The 27,473-nt window shown below is 47.7% G+C and overlaps 1 protein-coding gene across 1 annotated transcript; it reads right to left on the minus strand.

Annotated features, from left to right (window-relative positions):
* Positions 1-12,199: 12,199 nt before the first annotated feature.
* DRD3 (dopamine receptor D3) lies at positions 12,200-27,465 on the minus strand. Its single transcript, XM_073308834.1, has 6 exons — positions 27,196-27,465; positions 18,429-18,541; positions 16,209-16,351; positions 15,487-15,683; positions 14,096-14,435; positions 12,200-12,396 (listed from the first exon to the last, which is right to left on the minus strand). Exons 1-6 carry the CDS (start codon positions 27,463-27,465, stop codon positions 12,200-12,202), a joined length of 1,260 nt encoding a protein of 419 aa, XP_073164935.1.
* Positions 27,466-27,473: the final 8 nt, after the last annotated feature.

Genomic DNA, 27,473 nt, shown 5'->3' on the forward strand with positions numbered 1-27,473 from the left:
ACCAACCTCTTGGAAATTACCAGAGACTTTACAAGCTAGCAGTCTGTAACATCACTGCTACAAACCTAAAATAAGGACTTGCAATTGTTTTGTATGTATACGATCTATTAACCATTATTAACTCTCTTCTTCTATTATTAAACCTTTACCTTTTAGTTACTAAATGATTGGCATGGGTGTGATTATTGGGTAAGATCTGAGTTATATATTGACCTGGCTAAGTGGCTGATCTCTTGGGATTAGAATAACCCTATGCTTGATGACATCAGTTTTCAGTAACCACTCATCATAGAGTCCAGTGTCTGGGTGGTAAGACTAGGGCTGGAATGCCTAAGGAAACTTCATTTTTGATTTCCTGTTAACCAGTGTGGTGAGACAGAAGCTTACTTTTGTTACTGGCTTGGTATAATCTAATTAGAGAATAACCACGAGTTTGGGGTGAGTCTGCTCAAATTCTCAGCAGTTTGTTCTGAATTTGGCATCCTCAGCTGTGACTCACTGAGGCACGGTGACACAGAGACACGCGGTATCAAAACTAGCTGTTGGTAAGTCTGAAACCCCAACTACTTGCAATCATTTGAAACTATGGTATTATATCTTTCTTTGGTACTAAGGCAGCAGACCAGATGGAAAGCACTGTTACCATTGAGAAGTAAAATGCTCAGTTAAAATGTTCACCCAGAGGGCAGTGTAGTTATCTAAACTCAGAGTGCCTGGATGATGTGTAAGGTAAAACTGACATGACAGTTTTGTCTGAGAGAGAAAGTTACTCACAGTGTCAGCATTTGCAATTCCACTGGGGAAAAGGGCAGAACTGAGCTGGGGGGTGTTGTTATGCTAACATGTTAATGGCTGCTATCAAGGGATTCTTTGCTTTATAATGACAGGTTTCAGAGTAGCAGCCGTGTTAGTCTGTATCCGTAAAAAGAAAAGGAGTACTTGTGGCACCTTAGAGACTAACAAATTTATTACAGCATAAGCTTTCGTGAGCTACAGCTCACTTCTTCTGTAGCTCACGAAAGCTTATGCTGTAATAAATTTGTTAGTCTCTAAGGTGCCACAAAGTACTCCTTTTTCTTTTTGCTCTATAAACAATTATAGAGGTGGTTGAAGCTGCTTGGTCTACTAACCAGATGCCAGGGACTTCATGCGTCGCTCCCTTTCTCCTTCTGGTTTTCACCAACATCAGTTGGGTTCTGCTCATTGATGCATAGAACATTCCCTGAAGTTTTGGAAGTGCTTAGATGCCATGTTCCAAAGTTATCACATCACATTAGATACAAACAGATAATTGAGTGTTGGGCTTCACTTTGCTCGGCCAATGATCAATAAATACTCTGATTTGTGTTTAAGGCTGGTCCCAACTGGAAGAGCTGAGTGGAGCTGATAACCCCACGGGCCTGTGTCCACACTAAATTGCAAGCAGAGAATGAGTTGCACTAGACAGGATGGCAACTGTTCTTCCCTGAGCCTGTTCAGGTAGGTTGTGTGTTCTTGTGGAGCTGTATGTAGTGATTGTCTAGCTGCAGTTGTTGAAGGGGCATTGCACACACTGAGTCTTATAACAGCATCCTACTGAACTCGATCTGTTAGATCAACTGATCAAAATCATAAGGATTTTTGAGGAGGGAATTGACTGCCTGGTATGGTATCTTTGTTTTGTGTCTTTTTTTCTGCTCCTGCTCTGTATTCCAGCAAGTTGCTTCATTTTAAGTCTGGATGCAACAGGTTTGGTAAGTACACAGAGGTGCATAATCACTTCAGACCAAAGATGTAATTGAGTTAATCAGTCAAACAGATTCAGCAGCAGAATGACAGGGCCCAGACTTGTTGAAGAAACATGTCTTGTGCTCTATTTCCGTACCCTGGCTGCAGTCAGCTTCCCCTTCCTAAAGCTTGTTTTACCTTCTTCCCAATAAGGTTTAATTCTCTTCCATCTAAAGAGACACCACAGCCTAGATGATGTGGTTCCTTCCTGCAAGCATAACCCACAGGTGTGAGCGTGTGTTATAGGTTCCCTTCTGTGTCTGATCTGCAGACAATATGTCCACAGCAAAGACCATTGCCACTAATGGGCCCCCTTGTTGGCAGAGGCCAAAGACTGAATGGCTCCGACCGTTGAGACTGAACTTCCCTCTCATCTCTAGAGATTGTCCTTCCAAGTCAGGGGTGAGATACGTTGTGCTTTCATCTGATTTATGCAGCACAGACAGATGGAGAGAGGATGTCTGTCTCCAGGACTGTAAAAATGGTGCACAGTGCATCTCCTGCCACAACACACACCTAAGGGGGGCAGGCCTTTTCCTGATTTGGTGGGCTCCACCCACCACCCCAGTTATCAAATAGACTGGCATCTTTCAACAGTCATAAAGGAGCCATCTGCTACTCGGTGCAGCCGTTTATGCACAGTAGCCAGCCTAGCTAAGGCTCTCTTGCTGCCTTGCGGATAAGGGGTGAAAGGGAAAGTACTATTACAATCCAGGCACACACTGCATAAACCTTCCCTGTTCCCTGCCACTTGTCAGGCCACAGTGGCAATATAGGTTCTTCCTCATTCCTGGCACTGGGAGCTGCATCACAGCGCCCGGAGGGCTGACCCCCCTCCCTCCTGGCCTCCATGAGTGCATTTGTATATTCTATCTCCCCTAATGTGATTATCTGTATCTTACTGAAAATCAATAAAATAGCCAAGCTGCAAAACGAGACAACTCAGGCTGGTTGGTGTCCCTGAGCAGAGAACATGAGGTCATTGCTCATCTCTCCCCTCCTGTTATCGATGTTAGAAAAAACAAACCAAATAAACAGCAAGGACAAAAATAATAGGAACTGTAAGTTAAGAGAAAACATTTCAATTAAGAAACAAGTGAAGGAGTACAGTCCACTCGTCAAAGCAGAGGATCATGAAGGAGGACTCTTGGGTTCTCACCCCAGCTTGACCACTGATGTGCTGAATGACCTTGGAAATCACTTTTCTGTGTCTGTTTCCCCAATATTCCTTTGAGAAACAGTAGCATTACCATCCCCATTGTAAAACAAGGGCACAGACCCGTGAAGTGATTCACCCAATGATGCACGCTGGCAGAGCTGGTCAAAAGGATGTTTTGCTTGTAAAGTGAGCTATCTGAAATACTCTGCTGGAAAGGCACTAAATATAGAGATGCAAAGCATTAGTTGGAGCCATGCTCTGCCTGTGCGATGGACTGGACCAGGGTGATTGGAATGCTGAAAAAAATCTTTACTTGTTAGGTAGGTAGCTTGAGAGATATGGCAAAGTTCCTCCTCTGCTTTGGTGGGTCCTGCACTTATTGGCAGCTTTGCTGTCCTCAGAGGTTCACGGCAGCCCTCAGTTTGGCCACTTTTGCTAGTGGCTCAAACCAGCCATTCACTCAGCTAACCTCATCACTGGCCAGCATGGGGAAAAGGAAGGAGAACAATCCCCGCAGTTCTGGGGGGAGGGATAGCTCAGTGGTTTGAGCATTGGCATGCTAAACCCAGGGTTATGAGTTCAATCCTTGAGGGGGCCATTTAGGGATCTGGGGCAAACATTGGGGCCTGGTCCTGCTTTGAGCAGGGGGTTGGACTAGATGACCTCCTGAGGTCCCTTCCAACTCTGATATTCTGTGATACTCTGCTGAGCCACCTAGTGGGTCAGGGGACAAGCCAGGGACATTCCCCTCTGGTGGGACCCACAGTCCAGGTCAACTCCTCTTATATCCAATAGGAGGGAGGAATATGGGCGGAACGTACTCCGTGTTTCAGCCCGAGGCCCTGTGGATCACAGCTGTCTACTGTGTTTCTGTAACACCTTGCAACAGCTACAACTCCCTGGGCTACTTCCCCATGGCCTCCTCCCAACACCTTCTTTATCCTCACCACAGGACCTTCCTCCTGATGCCAGATAGCGTTTGTACTCCTCAGACCTCCAGCAGCAAACCTTCTCAGCTCCTTGCATGCCCCTCACTGACTGAAGTGATGTCCTTTTTAAACCAGGTGCCCTGATTAGCCTGCTTGTCTCAGTGGATTCTAGCAGCTTCTTAATTGGCTCCAGGTGTCCTAATTAGCCTGCCCGCTTTAATTGGTTCCAGGAGGTTCCTGATTGTTCTGGAACCGCCTCTGTTACCTTACCCAGGGAAAAGGGACCTGCTTAATCTGGGGCTAATGTATCTGCCTTCCAGCTATAAAACCAGGGTAAGGAGGTTGGCCAATGAAGTCTCCTGTGACTGTGGGGCCTATTTCCGATCCTCGGTCCGTTTATGTGTCTGGGCAGAGTTCCTCTGGGCGGCGTCCACTGACTCCCTTGACGCCTTCGAGGAGCGGTGGGCGCTGTCTGGGGTTCTCTGCTCGGTGACCCCGTCCGGTTCCCTCCGTCTGACCCTTTGATTGAGGGGAAGAGCGAGAGACGCCAGCCCCAGCCATTGCCGCTGTGGATACCATCATTCCTGTCATCTAGGAGGGGTCCTATAATACATGGGTGTCTACCCCCCCCCTCCCTAAACCGCCCACCCCGCAGCCGTGCCCATCTTACCGGGCACTCTCAGGAGAGGGAGGATCGGTGACACTGGGCGCGGCACTGGGTAACTCGAGGGGGTGGAAGACCACGAGTGTCGAGGAAGCCCCCCCGCTCTGGGCCCGGGCTAACCTGAACACCTCTCCCTCCTGAAAGCTGTTGTGTTATACCTTTTGATTGCGTTGTTTTGTTACTAAGTTTTTTTTTTCTCCTTTTGTATTCTCTGTAATTGCTACAAATAAATTTCCTTTCTGTTTTAAAAAAAAAAAAAAAACCGCCTCTGTTACCTTACCCAGGGAAAAGGGACCTGCTTAATCTGGGGCTAATGTATCTGCCTTCCAGCTATAAAACCAGGGTAAGGAGGTTGGCCAATGAAGTCTCCTGTGACTGTGGGGCCTATTTCCGATCCTCGGTCCGTTTATGTGTCTGGGCAGAGTTCCTCTGGGCGGCGTCCACTGACTCCCTTGACGCCTTCGAGGAGCGGTGGGCGCTGTCTGGGGTTCTCTGCTCGGTGACCCCGTCCGGTTCCCTCCGTCTGATCCTTTGATTGAGGGGAAGAGCGAGAGACGCCAGCCCCAGCCATTGCCGCTGTGGATACCATCATTCCTGTCATCTAGGAGGGGTCCTATAATACATGGGTGTCTACCCCCCCCCTCCCTAAACCGCCCACCCCGCAGCCGTGCCCATCTTACCGGGCACTCTCAGGAGAGGGAGGATCGGTGACACTGGGCGCGGCACTGGGTAACTCGAGGGGGTGGAAGACCACGAGTGTCGAGGAAGCCCCCCCGCTCTAGGCCACCAGGTAACTCGGGAGGGTGGAAGACCACGAGTGTCGAGGAAGCCCCCCCGCTCTGGGCCCAGGCTAGCCTGAACACTTCTCCCTCCTGAAAGCTGCTGTGTTATACCTTCTGATTGCGTTGTTTTGTTGCATAGTTGTTTTGTTTCCTTTGGTGATTCTGTAAGCGTTACCAATAAATTTTCTTTCTGTTTCAAAAAAAAAAAAAAACCGCCTCTGTTACCTTACCCAGGGAAAAGGGACCTGCTTAATCTGGGGCTAATGTATCTGCCTTCCAGCTATAAAACCAGGGTAAGGAGGTTGGCCAATGAAGTCTCCTGTGACTGTGGGGCCTATTTCCGATCCTCAGTCCGTTTATGTGTCTGGGCAGAGTTCCTCTGGGCGGCGTCCACTGACTCCCTTGACGCCTTCGAGGAGCGGTGGGCGCTGTCTGGGGTTCTCTGCTCGGTGACCCCGTCCAGTTCCCTCCGTCTGACCCTTTGATTGAGGGGAAGAGCGAGAGACGCCAGCCCCAGCCGTTGCCGTTGCGGATATCATCATTCCTGTCATCTAGGAGGGGTCCTATAATACATGGGTGTCTACCCCCCCACCCCTAAACCGCCCACCCCGCAGCCATGCCCATCTTGCCGGGCACTCTCAGGAGAGGGATAATCGGTGACACTGGGGGCGGCACTAGGTAACTCGAGGGGGTGGAAGACCACAAGTGTCGAGGAAGCCCCCCCGCTCTAGGCCACCAGGTAACTCAGGAGGGTGGAAGACCATGAGTGTCGAGGAATCCCCCCCGCTCTGGGCCCAGGCTAGTCTGAACACTTCTCCCTCCTGAAAGCTGCTGTGTTATACCTTCTGTTTGCGTTGTTCTGTTGCATAGTTTGTTTTGTTTCCTTTGGTAATTCTTTGTAAGTGTTACAAATAAACTTCTTTTCTGTTTCAAAAAAACAAAACAAAAAACCGCCTCTGTTACCTTACCCAGGGAAAAGGGACCTGCTTAATCCGGGGCTAATCTATCTGCCTTCCATCTATAAAACCAGGGTAAGGAGGTTGGCCAATGGAGTCTCCTGTGACTGTGGGGCCTATTTCCGATCCTCGGTCCGTTTACATGTCTGGGCAGAGTTCCTCTGGGCAGCATCCACTGACTCCCTTGATGCCTTTGAGGAGCAGTGGGCGCTGTCTGGGGTTCTCTGCTTGGTGTCTCCGTCCGGTTCCCTTCGTTTGGCCCTTTGACCATGCTCCTGTCCCTGTTGTTTCATTAGTTGTCCCCCATACTCACTGGGCTTCCAGGTCCTGTGGATCCCCCTCGTAGGCTGGGGGGGATCCTTTAGCAGTGGGCGGGCTTCTGCTTGCCTACTTCCTGGATCCCAATAGGATCATTCTCCTGAAGCCATGTGGCCCAACCCTGTCATAGAGATCAATGATTGTTTTAAGATCTGAGATCTCCTAGTTCATTAACAGACAGGGACATAAACTAATACTAAACAGTACACCAGTGGAAAACTGGCAACTGCACACAGAAGATCTTTCCTACCCCTAGTGGTTCCCAAGAAATCTGACCTTAAAATCACATCATTCTGATTACAGCTTGGGCTTTTATCACTGCCCTGCGCATGCCTCCCTCAATTCTGAAATGACCTTAGAGGTTAGAGAACAGTTTGATCTTGAACCAACACTACACACACCATCTGAAGGACTGTTCTCACTTTCTGGGGATATATTTATTATTAGTAGTAGTATTGCAGTATAGGGGCTCTGTTGTGGACCAGCGCAACCCCATTGTGCTCAGCGCTATACGAACATAGAACAATTGAGGTTGGTGCCTCTAGGCACTACCATAATGCAAATAATAGAGGTTTCAGAAGGGCAGCAAACTTCTCAGAGCATTAGCAGCAAGACAAGCTAGAGCAGAGGTGGGCAAATTACAGCCCACGGGCCACATCCAACCCGCAGGACCGTCCTTCCCAGCCCCTGAGCTCCTGGCCCTGGAGGCTAGCCCCTGGCCCCTCCCCTGTTGTCCCCCCTTCCCCACAGCCATGCCGCCATGCAGCGCAATGCTCTGGGCAGCGGGGCTGCAGAGCCCAGCCTGACCCGGTGCTCTCTGCTGCGTGGCTGCCTGTCTTGGTGCAGCCACGCTGCCAGTCACCGGTGCTCCAGAAAGCACGGTAAGGGGGCAGGAAGCAGGGGGCGGGGAGGGTTGGATAGAGAGCAGGGGAGTTCAGGGCGTGGGCAGGGGCGTGGATGAGGTCGGGGCGGTCAGAGGGCGGGGAACGGGGGTTGAATGGAGGCAGGGGTCCTGGGGGGGCAGTCAGGAAGGAGAGGAGGGGTTGGATGGGGTGGCGGGGGGCCGTCAGGGGACAGGGAGCAGGGGGGGTGGATGGGGCAAGGGTCATGGGGGGGCAGTCAGGAAGGAGGGGGGGTTGAATGGGGTAGTGGGGGGCAGTTAGGGGCGAGCAGTCCAGGGACGGTCAGGGAAAAGGGGTGGTTGGATGGGGCAGAGGTCCCAGGGGGGCAGTTAGGAAGGGTGGGGGTTAGATGGGGCGGGAGTCCTGGGGGGGCTGTCAGGGGGCGAGAAGTGAGGGAGTGTAGGATAGGCGGCGGGGGCTGGGCCATGCCTGGCTGTTTGGGGAGGCACAGCCTCCCCTAACTGGCCCTCCATATAATTTCAGAAACCCAATGCGGCCCTCAGGCCAAAAAGTTTGTCTGCCCCTGAGCTAGATGCTAAATTCCCGCCCCACCCCCCAAATGTTCCACTTATTGAACACACTCTGTATGATGGTTTGTGTTGCCCTGAGACACCAGCCAGGTGAAAGAATTACACGATGGGCTTGTCGTAGCACAGATCAGAAAAAACATCTGCCACATTTTTCAAAGTACAAATATTACTATATGATGGTACTAGTGTTTAGAGCACAGACTGATTTCCAGCTATGTTACTGATCTACTGTATGACACTGGGCAAATCTTTTCTTCTCTGTGCCTCCTGTTCCCATTTTGTAAAAAGGGGGTAACGATGCCACCCTCACAGGGTGTTGGGAGGCCAGTCATCACTTAATGTTTGTAAAGCATTTTGTGTACTGCAGATGAAGGGTGTTATAGAAGTGCCAATACTATACCAAGCGACAACCTGCAGCTGCAAACTTGCTTTGCATCATTCTATTTGATTGATGCAGTTTCCAGGGCACCTTCCCAAGCAAACAGTCCCAAGGATGCCAATTGCTAGCATCCAAAATGATATTAATAGATCTCAGCTATATAGCCCAGAAACTAAGGAGAATGTTTAGCCTTTATGCTAAAGAGAAAGGAAGCACTTCCCAAAGGAGCTGTGGCATGGGCAAGGGCATGAATAGATTGACAGCTTCAGATGACAAGTGTGTGGGTAACAACACATCAAAGTCTGAGCTTGGGAGCAAGACAAGAGACTGAGCTGGAGCCACTGATGTATTTGGCTTTGTCATAAATATAAGGGGAAGGCTAACCACCTTTAAATCCCTTCTGGCCAGAGGAAAAACCCTTTCACCTGTAAAGGTTAAGAAGCTAAGGTAACCTCGCTGGCACCTGACCAAAATGACCAATGAGGAGACAAGATACTTTCAAAGCTGGGGGGGGATAAAGGGTTCTCTCTGTCTGTGTGTTGCCTTTGCTGGGACCAGAGCAGGAATACAGGTCAGAACTCCTGTAAAGGGCTAATAAGGAATCTAGTTAGATATGCATTAGATTCTGTTTTGTTTAAATGGCTTATAAAATAAGCTGTGCAGGATGGAATGTATATTCCGGTTTTTGTGTCTTTTTGTAACTTAAGGTTTTGCCTAGAGGGATTCTCTATGTTTTGAATCTTATTACCCTGTAAGGTATTTACCATCCTGATTTTACAGAGGTGATTCTTTTACTTTTTCTTCAATTAAAATTCTTCTTTTAAGAACCTGATTGCTTTTTCCTTGTTCTTAAGATCCAAGGGTTTGGGTCTGTGTTCACCTATGCAAATTGGTGACGATTTTTATTAAGCCTTCCCCAGGAAAGGGGGTGTAGGGTTTGGGAGGATTTTGGAGGAAAGACGTTTCCAAGCGGGCTCTTTCCCGGTTATGTATTTGTTAGACGCTTGGTGGTGGCAGCAATAAAGTCCAGGGGCAAAAGGTAAAATAGTTTGTACCTTGGGGAAGTTTTAACCTAAGCTGGTAAAAATAAGCTTAGGGGGTTTTTCATGCAGGTCCCCACATCTGTACCCTAGAGTTCAGAGTGGGGAAGGAATCTTGACAGGCTTAATATTGTACAATGAGAGAATCTGAAAGAAATGTCTTGAGATCAGCCAGGGAAGGGCTTCTTGTGAAAGGAGACAAGCTTTAGATGCCTTGGCTCTTGAGATGGGGCCCATGCTGCACAGGACTGATGTGATCAACCTATACTGTGCTTCAGAGCAACCACTGCATTCAGAAATTACAAGGGATAAATATCCACCAAGAAGGGAAGGGAGTGTAATGATTGCTTATTCCAGGCCAGGACTTAGGGAGACCCTGTGTGGTGACACAAGGCAGCACAGGCTGTGTCAGTCTGGGAGCAAGAGAATCAGGGAATCACAGGGTCCGCCTGCATCCAGCAGCCTCAGTAAAGAATCCTTCTATTCTATCTTTACAATTGAGTCACCACTCTTCCCTACCACCAGGGACACTACGGGGCAGTTGCCATAGCTGTGTGCACTTGAAGATTATAACATCAGTAAAAACAAAGCTAAGCACTTACTCAAGCTGTGTTCTTGTGAGGAACAGCAGTGTGAATAGAGCAGTCAAAGAGGTCAGAGACTAGTAGGAGAAATCCTTCCACAGTGGTCACCTTCCTGCACCCGCGTCTCTTTCTAGCTATTGGTTCTTTATAGCAGCTAGGCAGCAAGAAGGCCACTCATGGCAGAAGACAGAAATATGTGGCTGGATAGTGGAATCACAACCAATACCACTGGCTTAATGGCCCTAAGAGATGAGAGCATATACAGTAGATCATTAGTTGTCAATTTGTTGCTGATCCTTGGGTTAGGAGGAAAGGCAACGTTATACATTTGGTAACCTGGTGAGCTTCTGCTGACACAATCTAATTTACTAATACAAATCTCACCAAGGGAACAATAACTCCCTCTGCATGAAGTATCAACACAACAGACTCTACGCAAGCTAGATTATGCTGGCATCATCAAAACTGATTATAAAATTACTTAATTTTAGGCACAGTCACGTGAGTTTATATATAACAAAGAACAACAAGGTACCAGCAGCAAAGAGGCTGTGTGAAGTGAATGTTATCACTGCTAGGAGTGAAAGAACAACCTAAGCGTTGAAACCGACAGGCAGGTCTTAGGACCAGATCCTCAGCTGATGTAGATGGGCATAGCGCTAGTGACTTCTGTGGAGCTAGGCTGATTTACACCAGCAGAGGATCTGGCCCCTGATCTGGTTTAATGGCTTATTCTATCCACCCTGTCTAGGTTTTCATACTACACTGCTCTGTAATATCTGAGTGCTTGGATTGTGGTCTTTTAGTTACTCAAACTGAACTGATTGTAGAGGGCAACCCCTCGATGGAGACAACAGGGGAACACTTGTTCCTCTGTACATTATTTACTAGCTCACTTCCTTAGTCTCATCAGTAGATTTGTGGGGAGCAATTTCTCTCTTGTTCTTATACACCCCAGTGGGCACATTCCTGACATCTCATCAAGAAGACAGTACAAACACACCTGCTATTAGCAATATGTTTTCCACAGTGAGAGAAACCAGCAACAAAAGGATGACTAACTTCTTAAAGCATATGCACGGAGGCAGTCAGAGGTGTGAGTGCAGCGTATGTAGACAGACCCAGATGAGCTTTAATCTAGCTAGCACTCATGCTAGCCACAGTAACATCAGCTTCAGTGCAGGTTGTACAAGCCCACGCAGGACCCTGGGTACTTACTTGTGCAGCCAGTGCATACTTAGGTTCATATGGCCACAACTTCACTACTATTGGTACTCATGTTAGCTAGAGGCTCATCTACACAAACATTTTGTTCGTGGCAAGCTGGGCTGTGAATCTACCTAATGCTAGCCTGCCATAGACAAACTTGACTGTGTGGATCCTGCTGACATGCATTAATAGTTCACTAATATGCTTTGATCTAATCCCAGCTCATCAGTAGGGTCCCTCTGTACAGTTAGCCCATGGGAGGCTTGTGTGGGATAGTGTCGCACCCTATCTTGCTGCAAATGAAATGTGTGTGTAGATAAACCGTAGATTAAAGCTAGTTTGGGTACGTTTACACGTGCTGGAAATACACCTCCCATCACAGTGTAGACAGACCTAAGACTCCCATGTGTCTCCTGTATTCCTAAAGGCTAGAGATGCCTGAGAACTCTTAATGAGGATACACTGCTGTGATTCATGTTCAAGTGTGTGCTTGTGTTTGAATTGGAGAGCCACTGAGGTGTGTGCTGCTTCTTTGGCTCTCCATCTCCCCAGAACCTGTAGCTGTGCTTTTGAGGAAACCTTAAGCATTTAAGGGAATCCAAGTGGGAGCTTTGTGATTCAGTGAATGAAGCCAGCCAAACTTGGCCCGCTCCCATTTGTTTTGCACTGGGCAGTGTATATGCTCTGCACTCCAGAGCCAGAGCACCTGACCTGCTGAAGTGTGTGGGGTCAGGCTGCACTCTAGTGGCTACAGCTTGCAGGGGATAGAAACCCTGATATGGCAACAGCCAATGGAGATTCTTCTTTAGCTGAAGTGTTTGGGACTTGTGGGACAGAAGATCCTGAGCTTTCTCCCCGTTGATGGCTGAGAGCGTCTATCCATGTGGCATCTCGCTATGGAACTATCTCGTTAGGCTTCTGCCTGCAACATCCTCCTGGGTTTACTATTAAATCAAGCCTTCGTCCTTCCAGCCCCGCTGTCAGCAGCACAAGATCTTGAGGAAAGCTTTGCGGAACTCAGTGTTAAAGGTCGTGTAGATGATGGGGTTGAGAGCGCTGTTTACATAACCAAGCCATGTGGTGGCACTGTAGAGCTCTGGGGTTATGTGACAAGCCTGGCAGTGAGTGTTCAGGATGTGGGTCATGAAGAACGGCAGCCAGCAGACTATGAATGTCCCTAGGGTTTAAAGGAGAGACGAGAGAACATACTGACTTTGGATTAACGCTGTTGCTCAGGGCTAAACTCTGCCCCACTTATACCACTTATACTTATGCCAGACTGGGTTCTTCTGCCAGAAGTGTGACTGGGCAAGTCACCTCACCTCACCATGCCTCAGTTTCCCCTTTTGTAAAGTGAGGTTCATATCACCCACCACAGTCATGTTTCCTGCATGCACATGTTCACCAACTCAGGCTTGTTCCTGCTCTTTAAGACACATGTAACTCAATAAACTACAGAAACCGATAGAGAGGTGTGATCTTATTTACAGAGAGAGGGGCATCATCCTAATCGCCACTACTGGGAGATTGACACTGCTGCAATCGAGGCAGCAGGGATTGATTTAGCATGTCTAGTGAAGATCCACTAAATCAGTAGAGTGCTCTGTGATCAACAGGGTTGCCAACCCTCCTGGTTTCGCCAGGAGTCTCCCAGAATCAGGTTTGATCTTCCATAGGCTACTGCAGCCAAACTGGGAGATTTTAGGCACTAAAACTCCAGCGGGGCTAAGGAGGCTCCCTGCCTGCCTTGGCTCCGCACCGCTCCTGGAAGCGGTCGGCATCTCCCTGCGGCCCCTGGGGGTCTCCGTATGCTGCCCCTGCCCAAGCGCTGGTTCCACAGCTCCTATTGGCTGGGAACCATGGCCAATGGGAGCTGCGGGGGCGGTGCCTGCAGGTGGGGGCAGCGCACAGAGACCCTCTTGCTGCCCCCCCCCACCTAATAGCCGCTGCCAGAGCGATGTGCCGGTCGCTTTTGGAAACCGTCTGAGATAAGCGCCACCTGGCCAGAGCCTGCACCCTGGTTCCCCTCCCCCAGCCCTGAGCCCCCTCCCACACTCAAACTCCCTCCTAGAGCCTGCACCCCTCACCCTCCCCACTCTCCCGCACCTCCTCCTGCACCCAAACTCCCTCCCAGTGCCTGCACCCACTCCTGCACCCAACCCCCTGCCCCAGCCTGGTGAAAGTGAGTGAGGGTGGGGGAGAACAAATTACAGAGGGAGGGGAGGATGGAGTGAGTGGGGGTCAGGGCCTGGAAGAAGGGGCATGGCTGTGGCCTCAGGAAAGGGGTGGGGCAGGGGTGGGGAAAGGGTGTTTGGGTTTGTGTGATTAGACTGTTGGCAACCCTACCCAGTACTCCAGCTCTCTGAGAAGAGTAAGGGAAGTCAACTGGAGAGTGTCTCCCGTCAACTCAGCACAGTGTAGACGCTGCAGTAAGTTGACCTAAGCTACGTCGACTCCAGCTATGTTATTCACGTAGCTGGAGTAGCGTAACTTATGTCAACTTACCCCAGAGGGAAGACAAGCCCTAAGGGACTTTTCTTATTGACCTACACCTGGGGTGGTGGTGGTCAAAAATAAGTGATAGCTCAAAAGATTCACAGTACAGAGGGGCACCCAAAAGTTGAGATGATTATCAGAACTTTTAAGTCTCTCTTCCTTGTCCCTTAACATTTCCTTCTGTGGAAGAAGAGATCTTTCTGAATTCAGTAGAGCTACAATGATTCACACCAGCTGGGGCTCTCAGTTACAAAAGTCCCTTATATCACTTTATGCTAGTATTCTGAATTTCAATAGCATCTTACATGTGGAGATCTCAAAGCACTTTCCAAACACTTAGCCTCACAGTGAGATGGTTAAGCAGAATGCTTCTCACTCACCCAGAACGATAGCCAGCATTTGTGTGGCCTTCCTCTCTCTCAGCTGTACTGTCCGGGGCTGCTGGTGCACTAGCTTCAAAGAGGTCAAGGTTTTGCCATTGCTGAGTTTATGCACCTCCAAGTTCTGTTCCCTGCTTCTTCTCTCCTCTTTTAGCTCATTTCCATTGGTCCCGGTCCTGGGGAAGGAAGCTTGGTGGCAGAAGCTGCAGTACGGCTGCAGGTCAGAGGGGGTCAGCAGCTTCTTTTCAGGGGAAAGCTCTTGGATTGGGGATTTTAGCTGCAGACGGGATGAGAGCGGGTCTTGGTGCCCATGGTGCAAAGTTTCCTTCTCTTTGTGCTCCTGAAATGGAGGAATCCACAGAAATGTCAGGAAATAGGGTGAACAATGCAGTTTGCCAAAGCAAGTGTAAAGCGGGACTCAAGGGAGCTCTTGTTCCCTTTCAGCAGCAAGGAGTAGGCCTGAATCAACGCCCAGGATGCAAATTCACCCAAACTTTGGGTAGGTTCCAGATCCATTCTTGGAGCTGGAGCTGAACTTTGCACCTGACCCCTATCTCACAGTGGGATGACCTAGAACCCTGCATTTCTACTTTGCACTAAGGCCCAGAACCTCAAAGGTGTTCAGGCTCCTAACTTGTATTAATATCAGTGGAAGCTAGGAGTCTAAATTCCTTTGAGGACCTGTGCCCTAGCTCTATCTTTAACTGGATGAACAAGAGCCCTGGATGTGAACCTTCCATTTCCCAGCCGCCCGACTTTGGAGTATATTTGTGCTTAATGGTATTCCCTGCCTCCCCTTATGCATATTTTCCAGTGTAGCATTATTGTGAGGAAACCTCACACGTTAATTCAATATTGTGGAGCCACATATGGAGCAGAGCAAGCAGAATTCTGTAGCTGTTTGACCCTTTGTGAGGAGAGCGTTAACAGTTTGCAATCCCTGAGGCTCTGATAATTAAAAATATCCATAAAAATGAAAGAAAAAAAAAAGCCAGAATGCTGTAGGGTCATTCTGTCACAGCTCTGAAGAAGCACTGATTTAGGCCTTGCCCTTCTCTGCTGTGATGGTCTTAGAGAGTGGAGATACGGATACAAGCTCCAGAACAGTATCCCCTTGTTTGAGGACCGGACAAGGCTTTGGTTGGAGCCCCTATTCCAGGGGTGTTTCTGCGGAGCAACAGGAGGTATTTTTCTTCCTCCACACCTAGCACTGAATGCCTTGACTTGCAACACGCCCCCAGACTGGGGAGCAAGAGTCAAACCCGGGTTTCCTATGTACTGATGGAAAGTGCTAAGCAATAAGCTCCCCAGGCTCAGTTTAAGGGATGGGAGTGGAGGCAGAGAATGCTCTGGCATTTGGTGAGTTCAGACTGCTTTCATGTGGATCTTACTTTCTGTGTGTAACAGGCTTTGATGCTGATGCTATGGCTGCCCTGCCTGGAGAGGCTTCGTTTCCTCTGTCTCTGCTTCAGCACAAAATAAATCCGGACATAAAGCAGCAAGGTGACCATGAAGGGAAGGTAGAAGGATACCACCGAAGAATAGATGACAAAATCAGGGTTGGATATGGAACAGACACTAGGATCCCCTGGAGAAAGAGAGAGAGAGAAAGAGAGCGGGAATGGTTAGACTTCTATGGACTTCAGGAACTACAAGGATGTTTTGCTGCACATCAAGGTGAACCAAAGTGTTGCTCATGAGCCAAATGTGGCCTGTGTTTAATGCAGCCGAGGACTATGTCATAGAGGTGCAACTCCAGAGATATAGGCCAGCATGCCAAGTTACATTTCGGCCTATCTGTCTGTCTGTCTGTCTCTACTCATCACAGTGGTATGTGAGTGCCTCCACTTTCTGGGTAGTCTAGGCTGAGCTGGTCAAGCACAGACCAATGCACTAGAACAGCAGCAGGTCAATGTCAGACTGGAGAGTGCCCTCAAATATAGGGCCTCCTTGTGAATTGAACCCTTTCCCCGCTTTAGATGCAGGATTTGTAGTTCTCAGCAGCTGCCTCTGACAGTTAGACTTTGTAGGCCACGTTTGGCCATTGGGCCAACTTTGGGCACCCCCATTTCTAATCGTGCTCAGGCACTCCTGCTCTGGAAATTGCTGTTACCTGTGGTATTGAAGCCAAACAGGAGGGGGCAGGACACAGCAAATGCCAACATCCAGACCATCACGATCATAATGGAAACCCTCCTGCAGGAGCTCTTCCCTGTGCCATACTGATACTGAACTGGCATCGCCACTGCTGTGTACCTGCGAAAGGAACCAGCTCCAAAGAGAGAGGGAGGAGGAAGAAAGGCGTGGAAAGGAGACAGTGATCGAAACAAAAGAGACAGAGAGTGAAAGAGAGAGAGAAAGGGCCCAGGTTTGACAGGGATGAGTGAAGGCAGCGTGAGAATGGGAGACAGGGAATATGATAGTGAAAGTAGTGGATATAAGAGAGAGGGAGAGAACCAGGAGATTGAATAATTAGAGCAAGGATTTGCAATGGTGGTAAGCAGGGTGGGAAAGGGAACAAGAGAAACAACAGAGAAGCAGACTGTCACTTATCATCCCTAAGGTTAATGATGAACAGCTGATATTGCCCCAGTGGTGAGGCAGAAGGCTAGAATGAAGGCTACCAGCTCTGGATGCCGTGAGATCTGGGGAAGATGACAGATATGGCTGGAAACTCAGGGCATGAGCCAACTCATTGATCCTGTCATTCAAATCAGTGGAAAGGCTCCCACTAACTTCAGTGGGCTTTGGACTAGGCCCTCTGTGAGGCTTGCTTTGCACAGTTTCCTCTGAATCATGGTAAAAGGAGAATGGCAGGATGTGTTTCTCCCCCAGTCTCCCAACCCCCAAGGACTTCAGCCCCCTAAAGCTGCACCTTCTGAGGTCTGTGCCGAGTTTTGTGGCCATCCCTATCACCACCACACACAGACATTGTCATAAATATAAAGGGAAGGGTAAACACCTTTAAATCCCTCCTGGCCAGAGGAAAAATCCTTTCACCTTAAAGGGTTAAGAAGCTAAGATAACCTCGCTGGCACTTCACCAAAATGACCAATGAGGAGACAAGATACTTTCAAAGCTGGAGGGGGGTGGGGGGGGGGACAAAGGGTTCGCTCTGTCTGTGTGATGCTTTTGCCGGGACCAGAGCAAGAATGCAGGTCAGAACGCCTGTAAAGAGTTAGTAAGCAATCTAGTTAGATATGCGTTAGATTCTGTTTTGTTTAAATGGCTGATAAAATAAGCCGTGCTGGATGGAATGTATATTCCGGTTTTTGTGTCTTTTTGTAACTTAAGGTTTTGCCTAGAGGGATTCTCTGTGTTTTGAATCTGATTACCCTGTAAGGTATTTACCATCCTGATTTTACAGAGGTGATTCTTTTACTTTTTCTTTAATTAAAATTCTCTTTTAAGAACCTGATTGCTTTTTCCTTGTTCTTAAGATCCAAGGGTTTGGGTCTGTGTTCACGTATGCAAATTGGTGAGGATTTTTATCAAGCCTTCCCCAGGAAAGGGGGTGTCGTGCTTGGGGGGATATTTTGGGGGGGAGACGTTTCCAAGTGGGCACTTCCCCTGTTCTTTGTGTAACACTTGGGTGGTGGCAGCGTTTAACCTAAGCTGGTAAGAATAAGCTTAGGGGGTCTTTCATGCAAGTCCCCACATCTGTACCCTAGAGTTCAGAGTGGGGAAGGAACCTTGACAGACATTCACTGGAACTTGATTTAAACACTAATCCCTTCAGTCCCACAATGTTACCAGTCATCTGCTCCACTTCAGGGTGTGTTAAAACTATGGCAAGGCTGGAGAGCACATCAAGATAGTTTTTCTCTCTTTTAAGCTGTGTTTAGTAAAACCTCACAGGTGAGACTTTCAAAGACAAAGGGAACTTAAGCGCCCACTCCCATTGAAAGTCAATGGGAGTTAGAGGCCTAATTCACTTTTGTACTTTTGAAAATCTTCCCCTCTATTATCAAGGCCTGGAAAACCACCCCATGAACACTTTCCTTGTATGATGTGCGTCTTTGCCCCACCCTCTGTTTCTCTGCCTTTTTATAGCATAAGCTCTTTCTGGCAGGGACTGTGCCATCTTCCGTGTTTGTACAGCACCTAGCACATGGGAGGCACGACTGTAGCAACAACAATACTAGTCATAATGATGATGGTGGCTGGAGGCTTTCAAGAAGGACTGGATTCTCCCAGATGATCTGCTTTACCTTTGGCATTTAGACAAGTTATTTGTACCCAACCATTGTGCAAGCAGGCCCAGCCTGCTGTCCCTTCCATCCTCAGTCCCGAGACCTACCCCTAGCTTCATGCTAATCTCCTTGGCTCCTACCTGTCAATGCTGATAGCACAGAGGTTTAAAATGCTGGCTGTGCACATCATCACATCCATAGTGACAAAGATGTCGCAGCAGACGCGGCTGAAATTCCAGACTCCTCCAGTCACCTGAGCATCAATTTCAAAATATTAGCCTTGTTTCACACTGGATACCAATGCATTGCACGTCTATTTGTCCTTCCATCTGAGGATATCAAAATGACTGTGTGAACATTAATGATGCATTATTATGCCTTTTTTATAGAGGGGGAAACTGAGGCATGTAGTGTTTAAGCAATTTGCCCAAAATCATACAGTAGTAGGTCAAGAATAGAACCAGGAGTCCTGATTCCCATTCCACTGCTTTGTGTGCGCTGCAAGAGGATGAAGGTGAGAAAATTAGCCCCTACCCCAACATTTTAGCATGAAGACTGCCACAGAAACTGAATTACAACTAATGTAATACACAGTTCCTCTGTTTAAGGAAAATCACAGACAAAACAAGTACAAAATGAGTGGCTAAGAATGTTTCTCAGCTTGGCTTCTGGAATTATTCCAGAGCCAATGAACTGGGAAATTGACTCTGTTGCCCAGGGATTTTGCATATTCATATGACGCACAGATCCTTCTCCAGAATCTTGTCTGAAATCTTATTTCACTTGTTCTAAAGGAGGGCCTGAGCTGCCAACTTTGAATATTAGATCTGGATCCAAACTTTCCCAAAATTCACACGGTCGTGAAATTTGGGGGTTTGGTTTGCACCCATTTATAGTTTCCTTTCATTTACATTTAAAATGTAATGTAAAATATATAGAATAATGTCATGGAGGCGTCCAGTGACGGATAAATCACATGCTCAGCCCAACTGTCAGATTTTAGTGAGGACTTTTTCAAATTCTGCACACGCTCAGATCAACACTCTGGCATGTAAATGCCTGGTATACCTAGCTAAGCTCCAGTGTGGAGGCCCAACTGCAAAATTGTAATGTCCTCTTTAAGTGCTAGTGTTGGGAAGTTGAATCTACAGGAGATGCTTTGGGAATTCTGAACACACCAAGGGTCATATGTGATCACCTCCTAGATTATTAGTTACTGAAGAATAGACCATAGCTCCTTGGACTGTTCATTCCCTCTAGATTTCTAATAAAGACTCAATGTTGCTGACTCACCTCTGACACGGATGCCAGGCTAGAATTCCACTGGCTAGGTCGTAAAGCACCAAGGATCATTAAGCTGTTCAGAGCACTTGATGAATTGTCCATTACAGGACCTCTAATAAATTTGTTGCTAGTGCTGGTGAAAAGTGTTAGAGTGACAGCCACGGAGACAGAATGCTTGTTTTTAATCCACAGAAAATCAAGGGCAGCAGAAAGGATTGCTTCCCCCAACCTTTCCACCCCGCAGAAATAGTGGAGGAAAAAGCTGCTTCGAATGAGGGAATTTGTCCTACTTTTTTACTTAGGATCACAGCTCATGGTTTCAATGGGCTCCTCACCTGCTTCAATGCAGTGGCAGCAGCAATGACCAAGAGCACTTGGTCAGGGTGTTGCGACCTTTCCTTTCAGATGTGGATCTCGCCACAGTGATCCCTGCCATTTTTCCCTCCAGACTGGATCATTGCAATGTGCTCTACACCTGAAAACCATTTGGACCCGTCAGCTAAGTGCAGAATGTGGCTGCCAGCTTGTTGAATTGGGGCTTCTCATAGAGACCGTATTACCCATGTGCTCTGTGATCTGCACTGGCTCCCAGTTCATTTCTGGGGGCAGTTTGATGTGTTGGCTTTAAGCAATAAATCCCTAAAGAGGATGGGTGCTGGTTATTGCAGCAGCTGCCTCCCTCCCTGGGTGATACCACGGCAGCTGTGATCAGCAGAAGTGCTCAGACTTACTGTCCCCTCATTGACAAGGAAGGGGCCTGGAGGGGGGAGGGGTGCTTGACTCCAGAAGTAATTTTCTTTGCTGTTCCACAGGAGTCTGAAATTGTTGAAATTGGGGGTTGGGGTGTGGGAGAAGGCTCTAGGCTGGGGCAGGGGGTTCGGGTGTGGGGGGGTGAGGGCTCAGACTGGGGGTGTGGGCTCTGGGGTGGGGCTGGGGATGAGGGGTTTGGGGTGCAGGAAGGGGCTCAGGGCTGAGGTAGGGTGTTGGGGGGGTCTGGGGTGCTGGCACCCAGTTTGGATGCAGGAAGGGACTCCGGGCTGGGGCAGGGGGTTGGGATGCGGGAGAGGGTTTGGGATGTGGGGGTCCCAGCGATGTTTACCGCAGCTCCTGGAAGCAGCTGCCAGGTGCCTGAAGCCCCTAGGCACAGGGCGGTTCCGTGCGCTGTCCTCGCACCCTCAGACGCTACTCCCACATCTCCCATTGGTTGCAGTTCCTGGCCAATGGGAGCTGCAGAGCTGGCACTAGGGGTGGGGGCAGTACACGGAGCATCGCTGGCCACCCATGTGTCTAGGGGCTTCAGGGACCTAGTGGCCGCTTCCGGGAGCCTGCCTTAGCCTGGGGCCCTACTGCGCTGCCAACCGGACTTTTAACGGCCCGGTTGGTGGTGTTGACTGGAGCCACCAGGGTCCCTTGTTGACCAGGCATTCCAGTCAAAAACTGGATGCCTGGCAACCCTAGCTCGTACCAGTCCCCTAGCACTAGCTTCCCTGTTCTGGATATCAGTCTCGGAGGGCCAGGATTTCTCTCTCTCTCTCTCTCTCTCTCTCTCTCTCACACACACACACACACACCCTATCCGCCCCCATCTGCTAATGAATCTGGTCTCCTGATTGGTTGAAGACTCTAGCAGGCACTTTCTTAACACCTGTAGCAAGGCCTGGTCTCTGGCTGTTCAGTACAGTTCCATGCTTGCAGCTGTGTTTCTGGTCTTGATCTTGCCTACTCCTTGCTCTTTGTAGTTAGTTCCTGCTCCTGCTCCGGTTCTGACTCTTGCCCCCTGCTTCCTGGCTCTGGCTTGTTCCCTGGACTGGGTAATTTGGTTCCTCATTTGGGTTCTGGTCACTAGGCCTGATCATCCCTATTCAGCCATTAGGCCAGCCTCCTGTCCTGACCATTAGGTAAGGCTGCCGACAGCATGTTTCTTAACACACATGCCTCTCTCCATGCTGGCAAAGGGGGGCCTTCAAAAAAATAAAACCAAATTCATTTTTTGAAATGAAAACGTTACCTCTGGAAGCATATTATGTCTGTAACAAACATCTCTGATTCCCAGCTATGGGATGGCCTGAGGTCTTGCTCTCAGCTCCTGCTGCCATAGTGATCTGTGTAGGAGGAGAGAAACCAGAAAGAAGCCTCCCTTCCATAAACTAAGTATAATCAGAGGTGCAGAGTGAGCTAGTGCCGGGGTCTAATTTTATCCTCCCGAGGGAAAACCTGTGGGGAGGAGTAAGGAGGAATCCAAATTCTTATTTCAGGCGGTTGGATTTGCCCTCCTTTTGCAGAAGAACTGGGGGAGTTCAGCTTCCAAACTCTGCAGATTTCCTGGGATCCAAGTGGATCCTGGACATCAACCAGACATTTGCACTGGCTCCTTGCAACCTACGCCAGCTTCCTGAGAGTATGGCTTCAAGGACTCCTCAACAGACAGCTGCTTCCCCATAAGGGGATGCATCACAGCAGAGAGAGGCTCTGCAAGAAAACTAATGCAGTATCTGAGTGTAATAATTTTCCTCCTCATTTCCTGTGGGGTAAGTGGGGAATGATGGGCTCCCTCTCTTATCCCCAGTCTGCATCCAGCCTTTCTGGACCTACAGAAAGTGATGAATGAGGTCTGGAGCAGAGCGTGATGGTGTCATGAAAGTGGCTTCCTACCACACCATGGGCAACCAAGTTGTAGAATTCCTCACATCAGGAACACTCATGCAAGGTCAGTTAGTAAGTGGTACTGTTATTAGTTTCAGCTTCTAAGGCAACAGGCAGTGTGGAAAGTGCAGAAAGCAAATGAGGAGGCAATTCTCTGAAATGAGACCACTCTGCTGCTGCTTAATGTTTTTAATTCCTGTAAACTATGTGCTTGAGTGAATGAAGCATTCAGCATCTGTTCAGCTCCCCTTCCTGGTCCTACTGCTCAGTATCTGAAATGCTTGTTGTTATTCATTAGTTACTGTTTATTTCATGCCAGCATTCCCAGAGATGTGCAAAATGTGGTGATATATTGTGCTATCTGGTGCTTTTCTTGAAAGCTAAGATTCTCACCTAATCATGTGTCTCCTGGAGACACATGATTAGGTGAGAATCTTAATTTTTATTTTATTTCTTTTAAATGAAAGCTAGGTTTCTAGCCCTCATGGCTGTGGAGAAAAGCTTGAAAACCTGAACCATAAAGGCTATGACACTAGAAAACAAAGGCCCTACAAGTTATTTTTATAAATCTAAATTTGTAAACCCATGTTATGATATTTTGAGACCAACGTCATGACTTTTTGAATGTGTGAAGCTGACAATACTGAAATTTTTGCAAGAGAATCACAAAAAGGGCATCTGGCTTCATAGTTTGATGCAAACACAAAACTCATTACAAGTTCGTCATAAGGTCTGTGGCGCTTCAAGAACCTTTCACCAGAAGTTGGAGTCAGGAGGTTGCATCAAAGCCAGGTGCAGAGGACACAGCTCATGTATGTCAAATGTGGTAGCTTACAAAGTCCTGGGCTCATTAGCACATGAAAATCTGGGAATATGAACCACTGGAAGTGATACTGAAGAAAATTTTGGCAGAAAATGCTCTGAAGTGAAACCTCTCAGGGTTACACATTCAGACTAGACTGACTACATACTGAGTCTTAGCATATAGAAAAGGGATGTTTGTCAGATCAAAATGATGGGTTGAAATCTGTTCTCATTTGCCCCAGTCAGCACTTCTAAATATGGAGTAACTCTATTGAAGTCAGTGGAATTACTCAATATTTGTCCCAGGGTAGCTGAGATCCGAATTTGACGTAGATTATTACAGTTGAAAAATTTTTATAGACCTAATTTGCCTTTTGCTATTTTTGATCTTTCTTTTCTTCTTCTATTCCGTTTAGCTTTGTTAATGAAACTAGAACTTGTCAGTTTGCCTTTCTGGTTCTCATATTGTAGTTGGGATACTTATACGACCTTCCTAGTGCCTTTCATCTGAGGATCTCAAAGCATTTCATAACTATTTTACTAAATTAATCCTCGCAACCACCCTTGTGAATTAAGTGGGTTTTAACTCCATTTCACATATGGTGAACCTGAAACATAGACAGATGGGGTGGCAGGCTTCTGAGATCACCCACTGAGTCAGTGACATTGCTGGGAATAGAGCCCATGGGTGAAATCCTGGCAAAACTCCTCTTGACTTCAGATTTCTTGACTGCTAGTCCTGTGCTTTATCCACAAGATCAATGTTATGTTTAGCTTTTCCACCACTGTTGGAAATATTGCCAGTGAAAGGTATTGGATTGGCAGCCATGGAGACTCAAAAAAGGTAGAAATGATAAATGAAAAAACATTAAAATGTGACAGTCTCAAACACATCTTGAATAATAGGATTATAGTCTTCATTCCACTGAGCCCCTTTTGAAAATGTACAAAACGAAATATGGCCACTTGCAGATTTTAAAAGTTGTGTCTGGGCACTGATGCCACACCTAGGAGTCCAGGAGCAATGATGACCCACGTGAAAACATGAGGTTGAGAGTCACTTTGGCTGAAAGCTATGGTGGACTTGACGGTCTACTTCATTGTGCTTCTCACTGTCCATTAGCATTGTCTCTCTTACTCAAACGTGGCTTCCGCCACCTGGCTTCCCTCCAGATCTCAAACTCTGCCAGACACTGGTGGTGGCTACCGTCTAGGTCTGAAGAAAAGGTGCTAGGTATCACTAGCATTCTGATGTTGCAGCCCATGTTCTGCATTGACTTTACAGAGATGTAAGGAAAGAAAGAGAGAGGCCACCAGGGGGATAAGCAGTTGCCCACCCCCCTCCTCTGAGATGTCAGACAATTCCATCCACCCCTGTGGAGATGGAATTTGCAGCCACTCATGTCAACAGCAGCTCATGATCAAATATTTTTTTGAAAGATCTGTGGTAGCAGTAGCCATAAAGGGGACTAGGCTTCACTCACTTCCCTCAGGAAATCATCAGTCACTGTGATGAATGGGTGTTTTTGTGCCAAGAAACCTGACTGGTTGGGTTCCAAGACTTTGAAGCTATAAGATGATGCCATGGTTGGCCTGCTAGCACCATCTCAATCTTTCTCAGAAACGGATGGCTATTGGCTCAGTGACATTTGGCAAGGACATTAGGGTCCAGAGTTCATTTCTTGGACAGGGTCCAGGCCAGATTGTGTGAAGGTTGCCTATCAAAATGTTAACAAAGTGCTTTGGGATAGCAAATGACTTGTAAATGTAAAGCCTTCAACCACCTTTGGTTGTACCGTAAATTATGGGATGGATGGCAGCAGGCTTCAGATGTGTCTTGGAAAACATGGACCCTGGAAATAACTATTTTACATGATTTTGGATATTGGTGTGAATTATTGAGTCTTCTCTGGGAATGATTGGTCACTGCACTATTAGACGAAACACAGCAGACTCACCATCATACTAAAGAATGATGCTCACAGGTGAGAGACTGCAGCTAATAGGTGGGATCACCTATTCTACAAACAATGGGAAAAATCCACCTTCTGTACTCTGAGTTTCTCACCTTTGTATTACTAGATGCATAGGAAGTGCTGTGTAATGGTCAGAGTAGTGGACTGGGACTTAGGACTCCTGGGTTCTCTTCCTGACTGGCTCCTGATTCTCTGTTTTCCTTTGGGTAAGGCACCTTAGGGGTTAAAAGGTTTTTGCTGCTACAAAGTGGACCACCTTCCCATTCTTAAGCTGTGGCCCAAAGCTGCATGGAGATGGAATTTGCACCACAATGTTCCTCAGTTTCCTGGTCCATAAAATGTAGATAATAAGAGGATTAATGAACTCATTGATGCTTACAGACCACTTTTCATTCTAGGATCTCAAGATATTGTAGATGTAAAGTGTTGTTGGTGTGACATGAGGATAGTTTTCTAACAGCATTTGTCTTTCACTATTAAAATTCCATTCACTCCAGTCTCTCCTTCCTGAGTATTTTTATTTTCTTTATTCCTTACCTTTTCTCATTTTGCCCCTCATTTTTTGCCTCCTTTCTATCTTTGTTTGCTTTCTCCTCTTGAGGTCATAGATCTGACACCTTAGTACTAGATATTCCTTATGTTAGCTATGGGGTAGTTCTACGTAGATTTTTCTGTGTTTTGCTACTGACTTAATTAGGAATGTGATGTGGCATGCAATATGGTATTCTTTCATTTCTGATCCACTATGATGTCATAAATAATAATCAGTGTCACTATTCATATCACCTATGAATAGAACAGGTCCTTCATTTCTCTTCAGGGTGATTCTGCAATGGATGTCAGTTTAGGAGAATGACCCAGATAACATAAAGGAAACATTAATGGAATAACAGTCTCCAAAGCCTTTGTAGGTTTAACCAGGCTTACTGACTGTAATCGATGCGCATTAGCTACAGTTGTTACATATCTCAGTGGGTTTCTCTGAACTTGTGCAAAAATAGCTTTAACAAGCCCCATGTAATAAACCTTCACTGATTTCCATCAATAAAAATGACCAAGCCAGGAGTGGCCCTACAGTTAGTGTTCTACACTGCTGTGTGGGGAAACTTGAATTTTAGGGTCATATTCTCCATTGCTCTGCACCACCTGTAGTCATTTACACCAATGCAAAGTCAAAAGGTACAACCTTCTACCCACTTAGCACTGGTGTATTTGACCGCATTGGATGCAGTGCAATGGAGAGTCAGGCTCCCTGTCTCTCTTTCTCTGTGCCAGCAGGGCTTGAAAATTATTGCCAGGGACTGGCCTAACACCATTAGTGCTTTGGTACACTTTGTACTCCTGTAGGAATTCTGCACACAATAATTTTAAATTCTGCAAAATTCTGCATAGTTTATTTGTCAAAATAACACTATATAATCACACCCATTTCAATTATTTTGGTAATTTATTTCAAAATACCTATCCACAACTATGTGTGTAACAACAGACACAAAAGAAATTCCTCCACGAGTACAGAGTTAACAAAACCCCTACAACAACCCAGTTCCTGTTTCCCTGCTCCCAGAGCCTGGTGGGGGCGGGGGGCATACACAGATCCCAGCTGCAGTACTCCCCAGCCCAGACAGTTGCACCCCACCCCCTCTAGAGCCCAGGGACCCAGAGGGAGAAACAGCCTGATGCTGGTCCCGGGGTTGTGTGGAGTTTCCTGTGTGACACCACTTTCCTTCAGGGTGTGCTGAGAACTGCAGCTGCCAGGAAGCCTCCGCTCCCTCCCGCTCCTCCCAGCAGTGTCTTCTACTTGTGAGCTGAGCTGTGCTCTGCCAAGTCCAGCAGCCCCTAGTGGCAGCCAACAGCTCTGCAGCCCATTTCTGTGGAGGAAAAAGGAAATCCTGTGCAAAAAATATTAACTTTTGTGCAAAGTCTGCATGTGGAGAGGTGCAGAATTTCCCCAGGAATAACTTTGTAGGAGGCCTGGATTCAACTTTTTTCTTCTGGCCTTCTGCTGCTTAGAGCAGCAAAAGGAGAGACCAGTCTGGGCAGTAGGCTCAACTTGTGGAAGTATAGCAATGGGGAATGCTCAACAGTGACACTGCTGGCTGGTTCAGGAGTGGCCTTCCTGTGCTCTGAATGTGTCTCATTCATGTATAAATGCCACAAGGCATTGTTGCTCTTTAAACATGGCCTAAGATGTACTCACCTCCAGGTATACCACCCACGGCATCACCAGTGTGGCCACCAGCAAGTCTGCCACGGCCAGGCTCACCACCAGGTAATTCGTTGTGGTCTGCAAGGTGCGCTCTCTTAGCACCGCCAGGCAGACCAGCACATTCCCAAAGATGATGGCCAAAATCAGGGTGCAATAACAGAGGGCGTAGTAGGCATGGGAGTGTGGCAGGCCCGGCTCTGTTGAGTTCTCTTGCCCATGTGTGACTGAGGTAGTAGTGTTGACTCTAGTGAAGAGCGCCATTGGGAGGC

This window comes from Lepidochelys kempii, chromosome 1 (assembly GCF_965140285.1).
Source record: "Lepidochelys kempii isolate rLepKem1 chromosome 1, rLepKem1.hap1, whole genome shotgun sequence".
In the NCBI taxonomy this organism is placed as follows: domain Eukaryota; kingdom Metazoa; phylum Chordata; order Testudines; family Cheloniidae; genus Lepidochelys; species Lepidochelys kempii.

What these genes read in the sequence shown, in the direction of transcription:
- DRD3 (XM_073308834.1), bottom strand. Translation starts at nt 27,465, where the DNA reads ATGGCGCTCTTCACTAGAGTCAACACTACTACCTCAGTCACACATGGG. An exon ending in TGTGCTATCAGCATTGACAG is followed by an intron (nt 16,352 to 18,428) that starts GTAGGAGCCAAG and finishes TTCCTTTCGCAG; the next exon opens with GTACACAGCAGTGGCGATGC. An exon ending in GTTTGGCTTCAATACCACAG is followed by an intron (nt 15,684 to 16,208) that starts GTAACAGCAATT and finishes CTCTTTCTCCAG; the next exon opens with GGGATCCTAGTGTCTGTTCC.